Source organism: Girardinichthys multiradiatus, chromosome 18 (genome assembly GCF_021462225.1).
Source record: "Girardinichthys multiradiatus isolate DD_20200921_A chromosome 18, DD_fGirMul_XY1, whole genome shotgun sequence".
Classification (NCBI taxonomy): domain Eukaryota; kingdom Metazoa; phylum Chordata; class Actinopteri; order Cyprinodontiformes; family Goodeidae; genus Girardinichthys; species Girardinichthys multiradiatus.
In genome coordinates, this window is record NC_061810.1 from 26,874,970 (window position 1) to 26,886,345 (window position 11,376).

The 11,376-nt window shown below is 42.0% G+C and overlaps 1 protein-coding gene across 2 annotated transcripts in view; it reads left to right on the forward strand.

Moving 5' to 3' along the window:
* The first annotated feature begins 476 nt into the window (after positions 1-476).
* The window catches only part of kmt2a (lysine (K)-specific methyltransferase 2A), a 53,684-nt gene continuing 42,784 nt past the window's right edge, over positions 477-11,376 (forward strand). For both annotated transcript variants that reach the window (XM_047391139.1, XM_047391140.1), the window contains exons 1-2: positions 477-867; positions 11,184-11,256. In XM_047391139.1, the coding sequence (XP_047247095.1) occupies positions 622-867; positions 11,184-11,256 (319 nt within the window). In that variant the 5' untranslated portion in view covers positions 477-621. The remainder of the gene's footprint in view (positions 868-11,183; positions 11,257-11,376) is intronic.

Genomic DNA, 11,376 nt, shown 5'->3' on the forward strand with positions numbered 1-11,376 from the left:
TTTCTTATTACATTTTATGGCTAAAGCCAAACACTTTATATTTTACTGGGAAAAAGAATGACTTTACTTCAAGAATTAACGAATTTAAATAAATTAGTAATTGTAATTCGTACTGATTCTTAACGTGCGAACTAAACCGAATCTCACCTGTGTTGTAACTGAATCGTCGCAGATTGGACCCGAATATTTGCAAAATTCATAAATCCTCCAATTTCGCACAATTTGGGGATTCCTGTGATTCGTGTTCTGTGTGGAATAGCAGCATAAACACAACTGCGATTTTCAAACATGTAGTAGCTCTTAATAACGGTGCCACTCGGTTTTTCAAACTAATTCAACGCCTCATTTACCAATCTGTCTCGAATCAGTGATTTAAATGTTGAGTTCTTTCCCGGGCAAAACCCCTGAACCTGATTAGAATTCAGCCGTGCAGATCCTGAATAGGGCCGCTAAGAAAATGCATTGTCCGGGTTCCTACAGCGTCGCCCCGCAACATGGATTACGATGAGTTCGGCAGTGCGAACGGAGCGCTGTGGTAGAGGTTGTTTATGTGGAGTGCTTGGTTAGGGTTCCGCCCACCGAGGTATCTGATCATAGGGGCAGACAGGCAGAGAGTGTAAAATGGCGCACAGCTGTCGGTGGCGGTTCCCTGCTCGGCCCGGAGGGAGCAGCAACTCCGGTACCGGGAGGAGAGCGGGCCGTATCAGGGTTACTGCCTTTTTGCGGAGCGTATCAGGAACCCAGCCAAACGCCGCCGGACTCGGACCCGGGTTTGACGCTGCACTGCAGGTTTCTTCGGTTATCAGGAGCAACCTGCAGAAATTTCGGGATGTTTTGGGAGAATCGAGCGACTCTAGCGGCGCAGAGGTAAGCCCAAGACTCAGCCGGGAGCACCGGGTTAGACAGTTCCGAGACACCCGGGCCGGTTGGTGGACCCGTTTGGTCCCTCTGAGGAGAGGAGCTAACGGTTACAGCCCCCAAAACTTGTCATTGGAAGGATGCTCGGTTAACTTTGAGTGAGCTGTGTGGCCTTTAACTCCACTGTAACATACGACAGCTGTAAGTGTAGTTAGAAACAACACAGATACTAAGTTCTTCTAGCGCAACCTTTTAGAAAAGGAAAGTTTCTTCTCCTAGGAGGAGAGATGCTACATCCACACAGTTTAGATGGAGCTAACATTACTCTGCTAGCCAAACCACAGCAGAGAAACCCCGGCGTTACACTGTTAATTACATCCTACAGTCCTGGTAACATCCTGGCAGCAAACACAAGCTAATATACACCTTGCACCTACTTCATTACATATGGCTTACTAGTTAGTTACTCATATTGATATGGAGCCGTCAGGACAGTATATATTCCCTTAAAAATCCATTCTCGCAACGTGAAAGTTGACGTCCCATAAAAGCATTGGTGTTACTAGCCTACCGTTAACTAGCCTTCAAACACCCAGGTTTAGCATGTCTCTCTTTGTAGTGAGCATGTAGTGCGTATAAAACTAAGGCAACTTAAAGGAAGCGACAGAGCACAGTTGTGGTTTGTGATGAGCTAACGTGAACTTAGCTGTATTTCTGCACTGGTTGTTCGCTTCTCACTTAACCCGTTTTTATTTCTAGGAGTGGAGCTTTGGCAGCTGAATAGCCCAGTAGTATCAAAATGAGCTAAAAGGGACAAGTCTTTGCATCGAGGTGGTAACATTTTAGCGACGTTCGCCTGGTTAGCTCTCATGCTAGCTGTTTGTATATCTTAGCCAAAACTACATCATTATTCTTCTATCGGAAACGCGGGTAAAGTTGACTTTTCTGCTGAGGAGGTTGCTGCGTTTACCTCCGACTGGTAGGGGCGTAGGGGCTGAAGTTAGCGAAGCTCACACACAAAAGTAAAATGTTTCTGTGTGGCGATAAGCTAAGACGGCTACCATGCTACGCTGTACGCCACGCTAGCCAGCGGGGCTATTGCTGATGCATAGGAAAATGGGAGGTGGACATGTTTTCCCCCTCTCCTTACAGTCAGTACGTAGCTAATACTAACATAATATCTGGCTTGTTACTCGAGGCGAGGGCGCCCGATTTCAAGCCACACAATGAATATAGCTCGGTTCGGGTGTATATTAGGAGCATATGTGCATGTTTGGCGGGCAGATTTATCAGCGGAATGAGGCTTGGTGGTGACAGTGCGCATGCAGGGCTGGCTACAATAACAACGAGCCCCTTACAGACGGACCGTGTGATGTGGGGGTGTGTTCGCGTCAGCGAACTACCATCTTCCTCCTTCATGATGTGCAGCATGCGTTCATTGCAGTGGGAGTACACTGAGTGGGGATGTTTACCACCAGGTTGAGAGCTCCTGATCAGAGCTGAGACAGAACACATTTTTAATCAAGACAAATCAGTATTTATAAATAATGAGTTTGGCGTTTTGAGGCCAAAAATGTGTTTTTATTTTAACGTGTTTGATACGTATTGTCAAAATATATCAGCTTGGTTAGTGTAGCATTGTAAAAGTGTTTCTTTATGTAATTCTCCCAGAGTTCAACTGCTGCTAAAATAATATACTACAGTAAAAATAAGGTTATTAATTATGTGTATTTGTTACTTTTTGATTTTTATACAAGGACCTTAATGAAAATACTCGATTTAATGTTACATTTGATGTTATTTTTAAATTCCTGTTGCACAGACTATTTTATTCAAAGCTGCACAATTTATCAAATTATTATAATCTCAATATTGTCTTTTCAGTAATTGCTTAGGGCTTGTTGGATGCAATATTTGTTATCTCTCTCCATAGAGTTGCACAGGTCCAATCAGCTGATGTTAACTTGTCAATTAGTAGTGCTGTCTGCTCACTCAGCCAGCCTGCTGTCTGCTGCTGAACAGATATGCTGCTCATAGCATCACACTGTAATAATAAACTGTGGTGCCTTAATAAGACTGATGGGTGACATGAATGCCTGTTTTCTGTGACTGTAGCTATTTTCAATCAGCTAATTGTCATTCTTTTTACTGGGGGAAAAGTATAGAAGCCTTATTTTACATGGGTGACCGGCATTACAGAGCCAGGGAGGGGAGGTTCAGTGCTGGGTCACTCTCTGTCTGAGAGTCCTCTGGTCATTCTGGTACTTTTTCTGGCATATTATTAAAATGTATCTTAAACTATATGAACTTTAGAATTGTAAACATTTGTGATTATGAAGCATTTTTAAAACCTTTGTATACCAGTAACAAGCCAATGTATTAAAGGAATAGGTCAACGTTTTTGAAGTGAGGGGGAATGAAGGTTTTATCAGCAACAATTAATAACCTGTAAAAGAAAAGATATTACAGAAAACGATGTTGAGATAAGGATTGACTGATCTGATGGATGGACCATTGAGTCTTTAGTTTAAAGTATACATTATAGCTGGATTTCATTGATTTAGGTTTTTTGTTTTTGTGAATTAATAAATTAATAATGGAAAAACAATCAGTTTTTGTGTATTGTGGTACTTTAAAAGATCCTTTAAGCCCTACTGTGGTCCACTGTCAATGCAAGATGATAAACAGTAAGGAACAGGCTAGACTATTAATTCAGTGAAATTCAAAAATACTATATTAATCCAAAAGGGAAATTAAACGTTGTAGCTCATATTATGCAGGTTTCTTCAAAGAGCCGTTGTAAATGCTTATGGCTGTGGGCAGGAAGGATCTTCTTCAAATCACAGTTTGATTTAGAGATTTTAGAGGTAGCCTTGCATTTTCTGCACTTCTCTTCATTCAACTGTGAGTGTTACACAAAACAGAACTCTTATAAGCAGATATATCTTAATTAGAGCTACTAACATTATTTTAATGTGTGGACATAAATTAGTTGATTAAATCTTCATCAGGTTTATAAACGTAGCCATCAATAATAAAAAGAAGTGGTGTGAAGTACTTGCCTGGCCAGACCGAGGCAGAGTTGTCCAGGCTCACTGCAAGATACTGAGCTCATGGGGCAACCTCGAACAGAGTGCCAGCCGGACAGTCGGTCACCCCTCCTGCCTCCTTTCAGGCCGAAAAAAAAAAAAAATCCAAATCCACTTCAGACACAGCCTGTGCTCTGAGAGGCAGAGCAACTTTTCTTCTGACAGCTGCCACTTTGGAATGGATTACTAAGCCTATTTAAGTGTCTCCAAAGGGTGCCCTTTGGCTTCTGCTGTCCAAATGAAGGCATTTATTTGCTTTTTTGTGCATGTAGGGATTTCATTGCATTGATCTGAGCAAATTGTAAATTGTTGTTCTTTATTTTGTGCGGCAACTGAGCATGTAGATGTTATTTGTAAATGAGATCATCCGCAATTTTCTGCCTCTCCAAGCAAACTTTGCATCATTTCTTCTTTGTCCTGGTCCTTTTTATTCTGCCTTCTGCTGCATCCTTTCTCCTCACATGTTATTATTAAAGTTTAATCATTCATACAGAAATGCAGTTGAATAGCTGTATCAACCTAAATATCTCTTTGCCTCAGCGGTTAAAGAGAAATGGTGTGCTTGAGCGGAAGGGGCTTCAGTCCGGCAGGTGTTTGGCCTATTTAAATGGAAGACCCCCACACCCGATTACCCATTCCCAAGACGGCGTGTGGATTGGAGCAGGAAGCCTTGTGTCTGCTTTTATTCTAGTTCTCACAAAGTGCGGCGGCTGAAAGAGTGCAGGCAGGGATATCAAAGGGTGTTGGGCGACCCCCACCCTCACCTCCCAACGGGACAACGCTGGGTGTGGAATTAGTCCCAGACCCTCCCATCCACGGCTTTATTCGGCTACAGCAGGCGGGCGAGGGGCTTTCACCTCTGCTTTCGGAGTTGCCTGACTGGGAGAAAGGCGGCAATTGTGTCGTCTTTCTCTCTCTTTGTGTTGCCTTTGGTTGGGGCAGGGGTGTCCCTCAGACTTTGTCCCTGTCTCCGATTGCAATGAGTGGGCGTGTTGTCTTTGTCTTTTATTTTGATTAAAACTTGAGTTTACGCTGCCTCCCTGCTTGAGGAGGAGTAGATATGCACCGTCTGTGTCTGCCAGCCTTTGAGACTGTTACCATGTTGTGAAACAGTGAGATACACCACCAGTTAGTCGGTCTTTGTCCACCAACTGTCCTCATCTCCTTATGTGTGAGCTGTAGGAAGAGGAGGTGTCCCACCAAAGGGTGTTCTGTAGAGCAAATGTGAAGCAGTTGTACTTAGTACTTGAGAAAGCAAATGTTCACCTCCAGCTTGGGTCTGATGGGGTCAGTCATCATGGTGTGAGTCAATTGTGTGGCCTTTGTTCCGGCAGATGTGTCATCAAAAGGACATAAAGATCAATAACATCATCACCCATTTACCTTACAGAAGAGATGGCTGAGTGTCTTCACACTACGCCCTGGAGGAAGGCTTCCAGGAATCTGTTTGTTGTGATGTTTTCCCGTAGAGACGCACCGGTCAGATTTTGTGGATGATTTCTGGGGTTGTACACCATTGACTTGCTGATGCAAATGTCTCCTTAAGAACTTTAGATAACAGAACTTTTTGTTTTTTTAGTTTCTGGAAGAGTTAGAAATTAGAAAATTTTATGTTTATAGTGAAATAAAACTAACACCTCCTGAAAAATTACTGATCTTTCTGAATACCTCAAAATCTACAAAAACTTTAACATCTTCGGGGTTATGGGACAAAAGTATCCATAAAAACATTTTACAAAAGAAATGTAAGCACATCTTCTTTACTCCTTTACCTCACAGATTATAGCTCACTAACCCTCGTCATTTTTTGCACAGCTGAAAATCTAATGTAATATACTAACTTCTTTCAGATTATAAAAACAGCTTTGTCTCACTAAGTAGGACAAGGCTCTGATTTAATGCTATGTGATGGATTGTTATTTGAACATCATTAAATATTTATATCAGGACCAGAGACAGCATTGTGTGTATAAGACGGAGCAGTCGGCATTACTCAGCTCCGCAGTTAGGCATAGGCCGATGTAAAATTGCTGCTGCATGATTACTTTGAGTAAAAATACCGTGGTATCCCTTCATTAGCACAGAACCTAAAACTAAATGTATAACATGATGTAATTCCTTTACTGTAGGTCAGTAAAAGAACAATTATTTTTACTGTTGCAAAAATAAAACAATTTATTGACTATTATAGGTAAAGTACGTGACATGATTTTAGAAAGCTTTACCATTAGCGGTCGCACAGGATTATAGGGTGAAAGGAATTGGGAACAGACTGAGTGCAGGCGTTATAACCGACATAAAAACCAGCTTATCGGCCTAATTTCAGCGTAGCTGCCCACTAGGCTGAAATGTGCTGGAGAGAACCCTGCCACTATATTTTGTACTAGTATTTCAAGTGCTGAGTTTTATACGTTTATAGAGTAGCTCACTTAGAGCCTGCGGTCGACTGCTTAAAAGACGTGCCACTTGTAGCTTAATTGTAGCTTAATAATATTGCTACCTTAATAATTGGTCATTCTTGTCCCATGCCATGACTGTCTGGGCTTTTTCTGTGTGTGACAGGAGATCTTTACAAACAGGTAAGTTCATTTTTCATGACATTAAGCAAGTAGCCTTCTTTCAGACAGCTGGCTGGGAGTGCACGGCATCAGTCTGTGTGTGTACGCTGTTGAATGAGTAGACCATTTTCTTTCCAAAAGGATGCTATAACATTTCCTAATTCAGTTTCTTTTAGAGAAGCTGCTTGCAGCTTTTGTGCCTTCTCTGGCTTCATTTTCAAGCACTTCACTGACGCAAACAAATAGCTCACTGGAGTCTTCTTTCCACAGTAGCAAGTTCCACACTGAAGAGTGTTGTCATCAGCATGACCTGAAAGATTCTGGTGTGGTGTGCTAAAAGACTGCATTTTAGTTTCTGAAAGGTCATGACCTCTCAAACATGACACTGACATGTTCGATGACCAACTGGTTTTTCATTTATGTCTATTTTCTTTCCAAAAATGGCATAAAATCAGGTTGTAAAAATGTCCCTCTCCCTGTTCAAACATCTTGTGCAATCCCTTCATTCTTTAGTTTGCTTCCAAAGAGACTGACTTTTCTGGTGTTTTAGGTTGTATTCTCTAGATTTCGTGATCCTCTTTCAGGTTTTTGGTTTATTGGCATCTTTTTGACTTTCAGTCGTTGACTATTTTTAGGGTAAAAGGTACATTTTTACAGCATTTTTACAGGAGTTCAGCTGAAAAGATGAACCTGTGTTGTGTGTAGACGTATCTACAGCTTATTGTTTGTTGAGAAGAACAACATTTATCTCTCAATGTGATATATAGCACAGACCAAAAGTTTAGTTTGTAATAATTTGTTAGTAAAAGATTTATAAAATAAATGAAGAATTACAACACTTGCACTGCAAACTACAGTACAGACCAAAGGTTATGACACACCTTTTCATTCAAAGAGTTGTCTTTATTTTCATGACTATGAATATTGTAGCTTCAAACTGAAGGCATCAAAACTATGAATTAACACATGTCGAATTATATACTGAACAAAAAAGTGTGAAACAACTGAAAATATATCTTATATTCTAGGTTCTTCAAAGTAGCCACCTTTTGCTTTGATTACTGCTCCGCACACTCTTGGTATTCTGTTGATGAGCTTCAAGAGGTAGTCACCTGAAATGGTTTTCACTTCACAGGTGTGCCCTGTCAGGTTTAATAAGTGGGATTTCAAGCCTTATAAATGGGGTTGGGACCATCAGTTGTGTTGTGCAGGAGGTGGATACAGTACACAGCTGATAGTCCTACTGAATAGACTGTTAGAATTTGTATTATGGCAAGAAAAAAGCAGCTAAGTGAAGAAAAACGAGTGGCCATCATTACTTTAAGAAATGAAGGTCAGTCAGTCCGAACAATTGGGAAAACTTTGAAAGTGTCCCCAAGTGCAGTCGCAAAAACCATCAAGCGCTACAAAGAAACTGGCTCACATGAGGACCGCCCCAGGAAAGGAAGACCAAGAGTCACCTCTGCTGCGGACGATAAGTTAATCCGAGTCACCAGCCTCAGTAATTGCAGGTTAACAGCAGCTCAGATTAGAGAACAGGTCAATGCCACACAGAGTTCTAGCAGCAGACACATCTCTAGAACAACTGTTAAGAGGAGACTGTTTGAATCAGGACTTCATGGTAAAATAGCTGCTAGGAAACCACTGCTGAGGACAGGAAACAAGCAGAAGAGACTTCTTTGGGCTAAAGAACACAAGGAATGGACATTAGACCAGTGGAAATCTGTGCTTTGGTCTGATGAGTCCAAGTTTGAGATCTTTGGTTCCAACCACCGTGTCTTTGTGCGGCGCAGAAGAGGTGAACGGATGGACTCTACATGCCTGGTTCCCACCGTGAAGCATGGAGGAGGAGGTGTGATGGTGTGTGGGTGCTTTGCTGGTGACACTGTTGGGGATTTATTCAAAATTGAAGGCATACTGAACCAGCATGGCTACCACAGCATCTTGCAGTGGCATGCTATTCCATCCGGTTTGCGTTTAGTTGGACCATCATTTATTTTTCAACAGGACAATGACCCCAAACACACCTCCAGGCTGTGTAAGGGTTATTTGACCAAGAAGGAGAGTGATGGGGTGCTTCTCCAGATGACCTGGCCTCCACAGTCACCGGACCTGAACCCAATCGAGATGGTTTGGGGTGATCTGGACCACAGAGTGAAGGCAAAAGGGCCAACAAATGCTAAGCATCTCTGGGAACTCCTTCAAGACTGTTGGAAAACCATTTCAGGTGACTACCTCTTGAAGCTCATCAACAGAATGCCAAGAGTGTGTGGAGCAGTAATCAAAGCAAAAGGTGGCTACTTTGAAGAACCTGGAATATAAGACATATTTTCAGTTGTTTCACACTTTTTTGTTCAGTATATAATTCCACATGTGTTAATTCATAGTTTTGATGCCTTCAGTGTGAAGCTACAATATTCATAGTCATGAAAATAAAGAAAAATATTTGAATGAGAAGGTGTGTCATAACCTTTGGTCTGTACTGTAGTTTGCAGTGCAAGTGTTGTAATTCTTCATTTATTTTATAAATCTTTTACTAACAAATTATTACAAACTAAACTGTTAGTCATACAGGTGGTGACTCGTTATGAAACTGTGACATCTGAGTTTGCTGGTTGCATGAGATGTGGTTCGTGTTTCTGATAAGAAATTGGTGCTGTGGTTGTTTTATCAACTGCACAATATGGCAGATGCACAACGTTTTCATGATGTTTACCTTAGCTAGCAGGGATGGTAGCAGTTTAATAAAACAGAATGGGTGTGGATCAGTTTCTGGGTTTCTGTTAAGGGGTGCTACATATGTGTGGGATGGTAATGCCTAACAACTTTGACACATTACAAGTCCAAATCTGCATACTGGCTTTATCTACAGTCACTCTGTTTTCTCCTAAATGCTCTCAAAAGACAATAAAAGTCCGCCTTGTCTCTCAAACTGTAAAAGCAGCATCAGAGCTATACAGAGAAGCGTACAGGGAAGCGTACGTCAAACCGAATTCCCATCCGCCTCACAGGTGTCAGGGACAGTCCCCAACGTGACCTGAAAGTAACAGTTGCGCTCCAACTATGAATCAGCTTGGTGCTCTTTTCTCGACCCATTAGTGATTCCTGTCAAGTAATGTGAGAAGCGATCAGGCAGATGAGATGTGGCAGATTAGCAGGGTGTAAAACTGCTGAAGAGAAAAGGGGAAATTCGGTCTCTCCCGTTACTCCGTTATAGAGTGCACATTGCAAGGCAAGGCAGCACATGAACGTGACCTCACTAATCTACTACCGTATTTGTTTACTTCTTGAAGTTGCCCGCCGTGCTGTCATGCTCATGGTGAGCCTTGTGTTTCGCACGCTGCCCTGCGCTCGACAGTCAGTGGGCGCGAAGTGACAAAGCGGTGGAATATGTGTTTTGGGAGGAGATGGGGAGACTTGTTGTACATAGGAAGCCTGTTTCGTTTGGGATCTGGCGACCTTCTGCACGGGCACGCTGAATACCTGAAACACTTTCATCTAGTGTTCCCAGGAGAGCGCTGCGTTTCTACTTCTGTTGGTGGTCAAGATGATGTTCCCTTGTCTCTCTCCTTTTTTTTTCCCTTCTCTCCATCCTCCCACAGCTGTCCTCTGGTCTTCACTCTGGTGTGCTCGCCTGCATTGGTTGCTCTCCCCTCCCCCGCATGCTCGCTCATGTGTGGTACTTGTTTACATCTTGATGTGCAGTTCATGCACAGGGTTCTTCTACCTTGTTTTTTTTAAATCTCCCTCCGTATAAATGTTTAAATGATAACTGATAAAATCATGAGGTACACATATAGAATTCATGTGTGGTCACATGCATCCGAGCGGTCGGCTTTAAGATCTTGCCTCCAGAATAACATGTTGTGATGTCATTGACTCACTGTATCTCAGCGAGTCATAGACTGCCTTTGGTACCCCGCCCCCCTTCGGCTCTGCAACACCACCACCGAGCAGCAGCAGCAGCTTGCTTTGAGAGAGGAGAGGATGCTGGCATTAAAGGGAGGCAGGGGATAAGGAGAGAGAAGTGTAAATAGAAGAAGATGCTTGAATGCATCATGAGGAGCATCAGATGCTCAGATTAATGTTGCTTGCCAGGGTAAACAGCAGTATTTACTGCTGTTATTGCACTTTATTTATATGTAGAACAGATGAAAGACAGCTTTGCAGCTCATATTCTAGAATGTGGTGAAAAGAAATAGGAAACTAACGTGCATCAGTTTTTCTTTTAAATGGTATCTGCGTCTTTGGCATGGTGATGTAACTCCTAGGTGGTGCAGTCAGTCTGAATCTCTGTGCACACACTTGGAGAGCAGCTGCTTTCCAAACTGGGCCAGCAAGACCTTAACTGCATCACCAGAACCATCTATAAATAAACATGATAAAATGACACACTCACCTCCACTCTTAAACGTATCTGCTGTTTGAAGGAGGGGGGCTCAGAGGATCCTAAGGATGCTGATTGTCACTGATGATTTCACACATCTCAAGGTTGTTAGAGCACGAGAGAAATAATTATTGTTAATTCCATCCGTTTTACATTTATAATGATGTATTACAGTTCCTGAGCCCAAAGTGGAAAAGAAACTGGGGAAAAATGTTTCTTTTTAATTAAGCATATCTTAACACATCATCTCATAAAATTATGCTTAAAAGTATTTTTGTTCTTCTTTTGTAGGAAGAAGTGTTTGGTGGATTTGGAGTGACTGATGAACAAACAGAAATACGGAGCCCTTCGTCAGCTTCTTTAGGTACTAATTAATAAAACTTAAAGCAGGGTTCCTACACACTCTGGAATTTGGTTTCAGGCAATTTCCAGGTCTGGATAATTATGGAAAAAGAAAATAAGAGCATATAAGAGTATTTGTGTT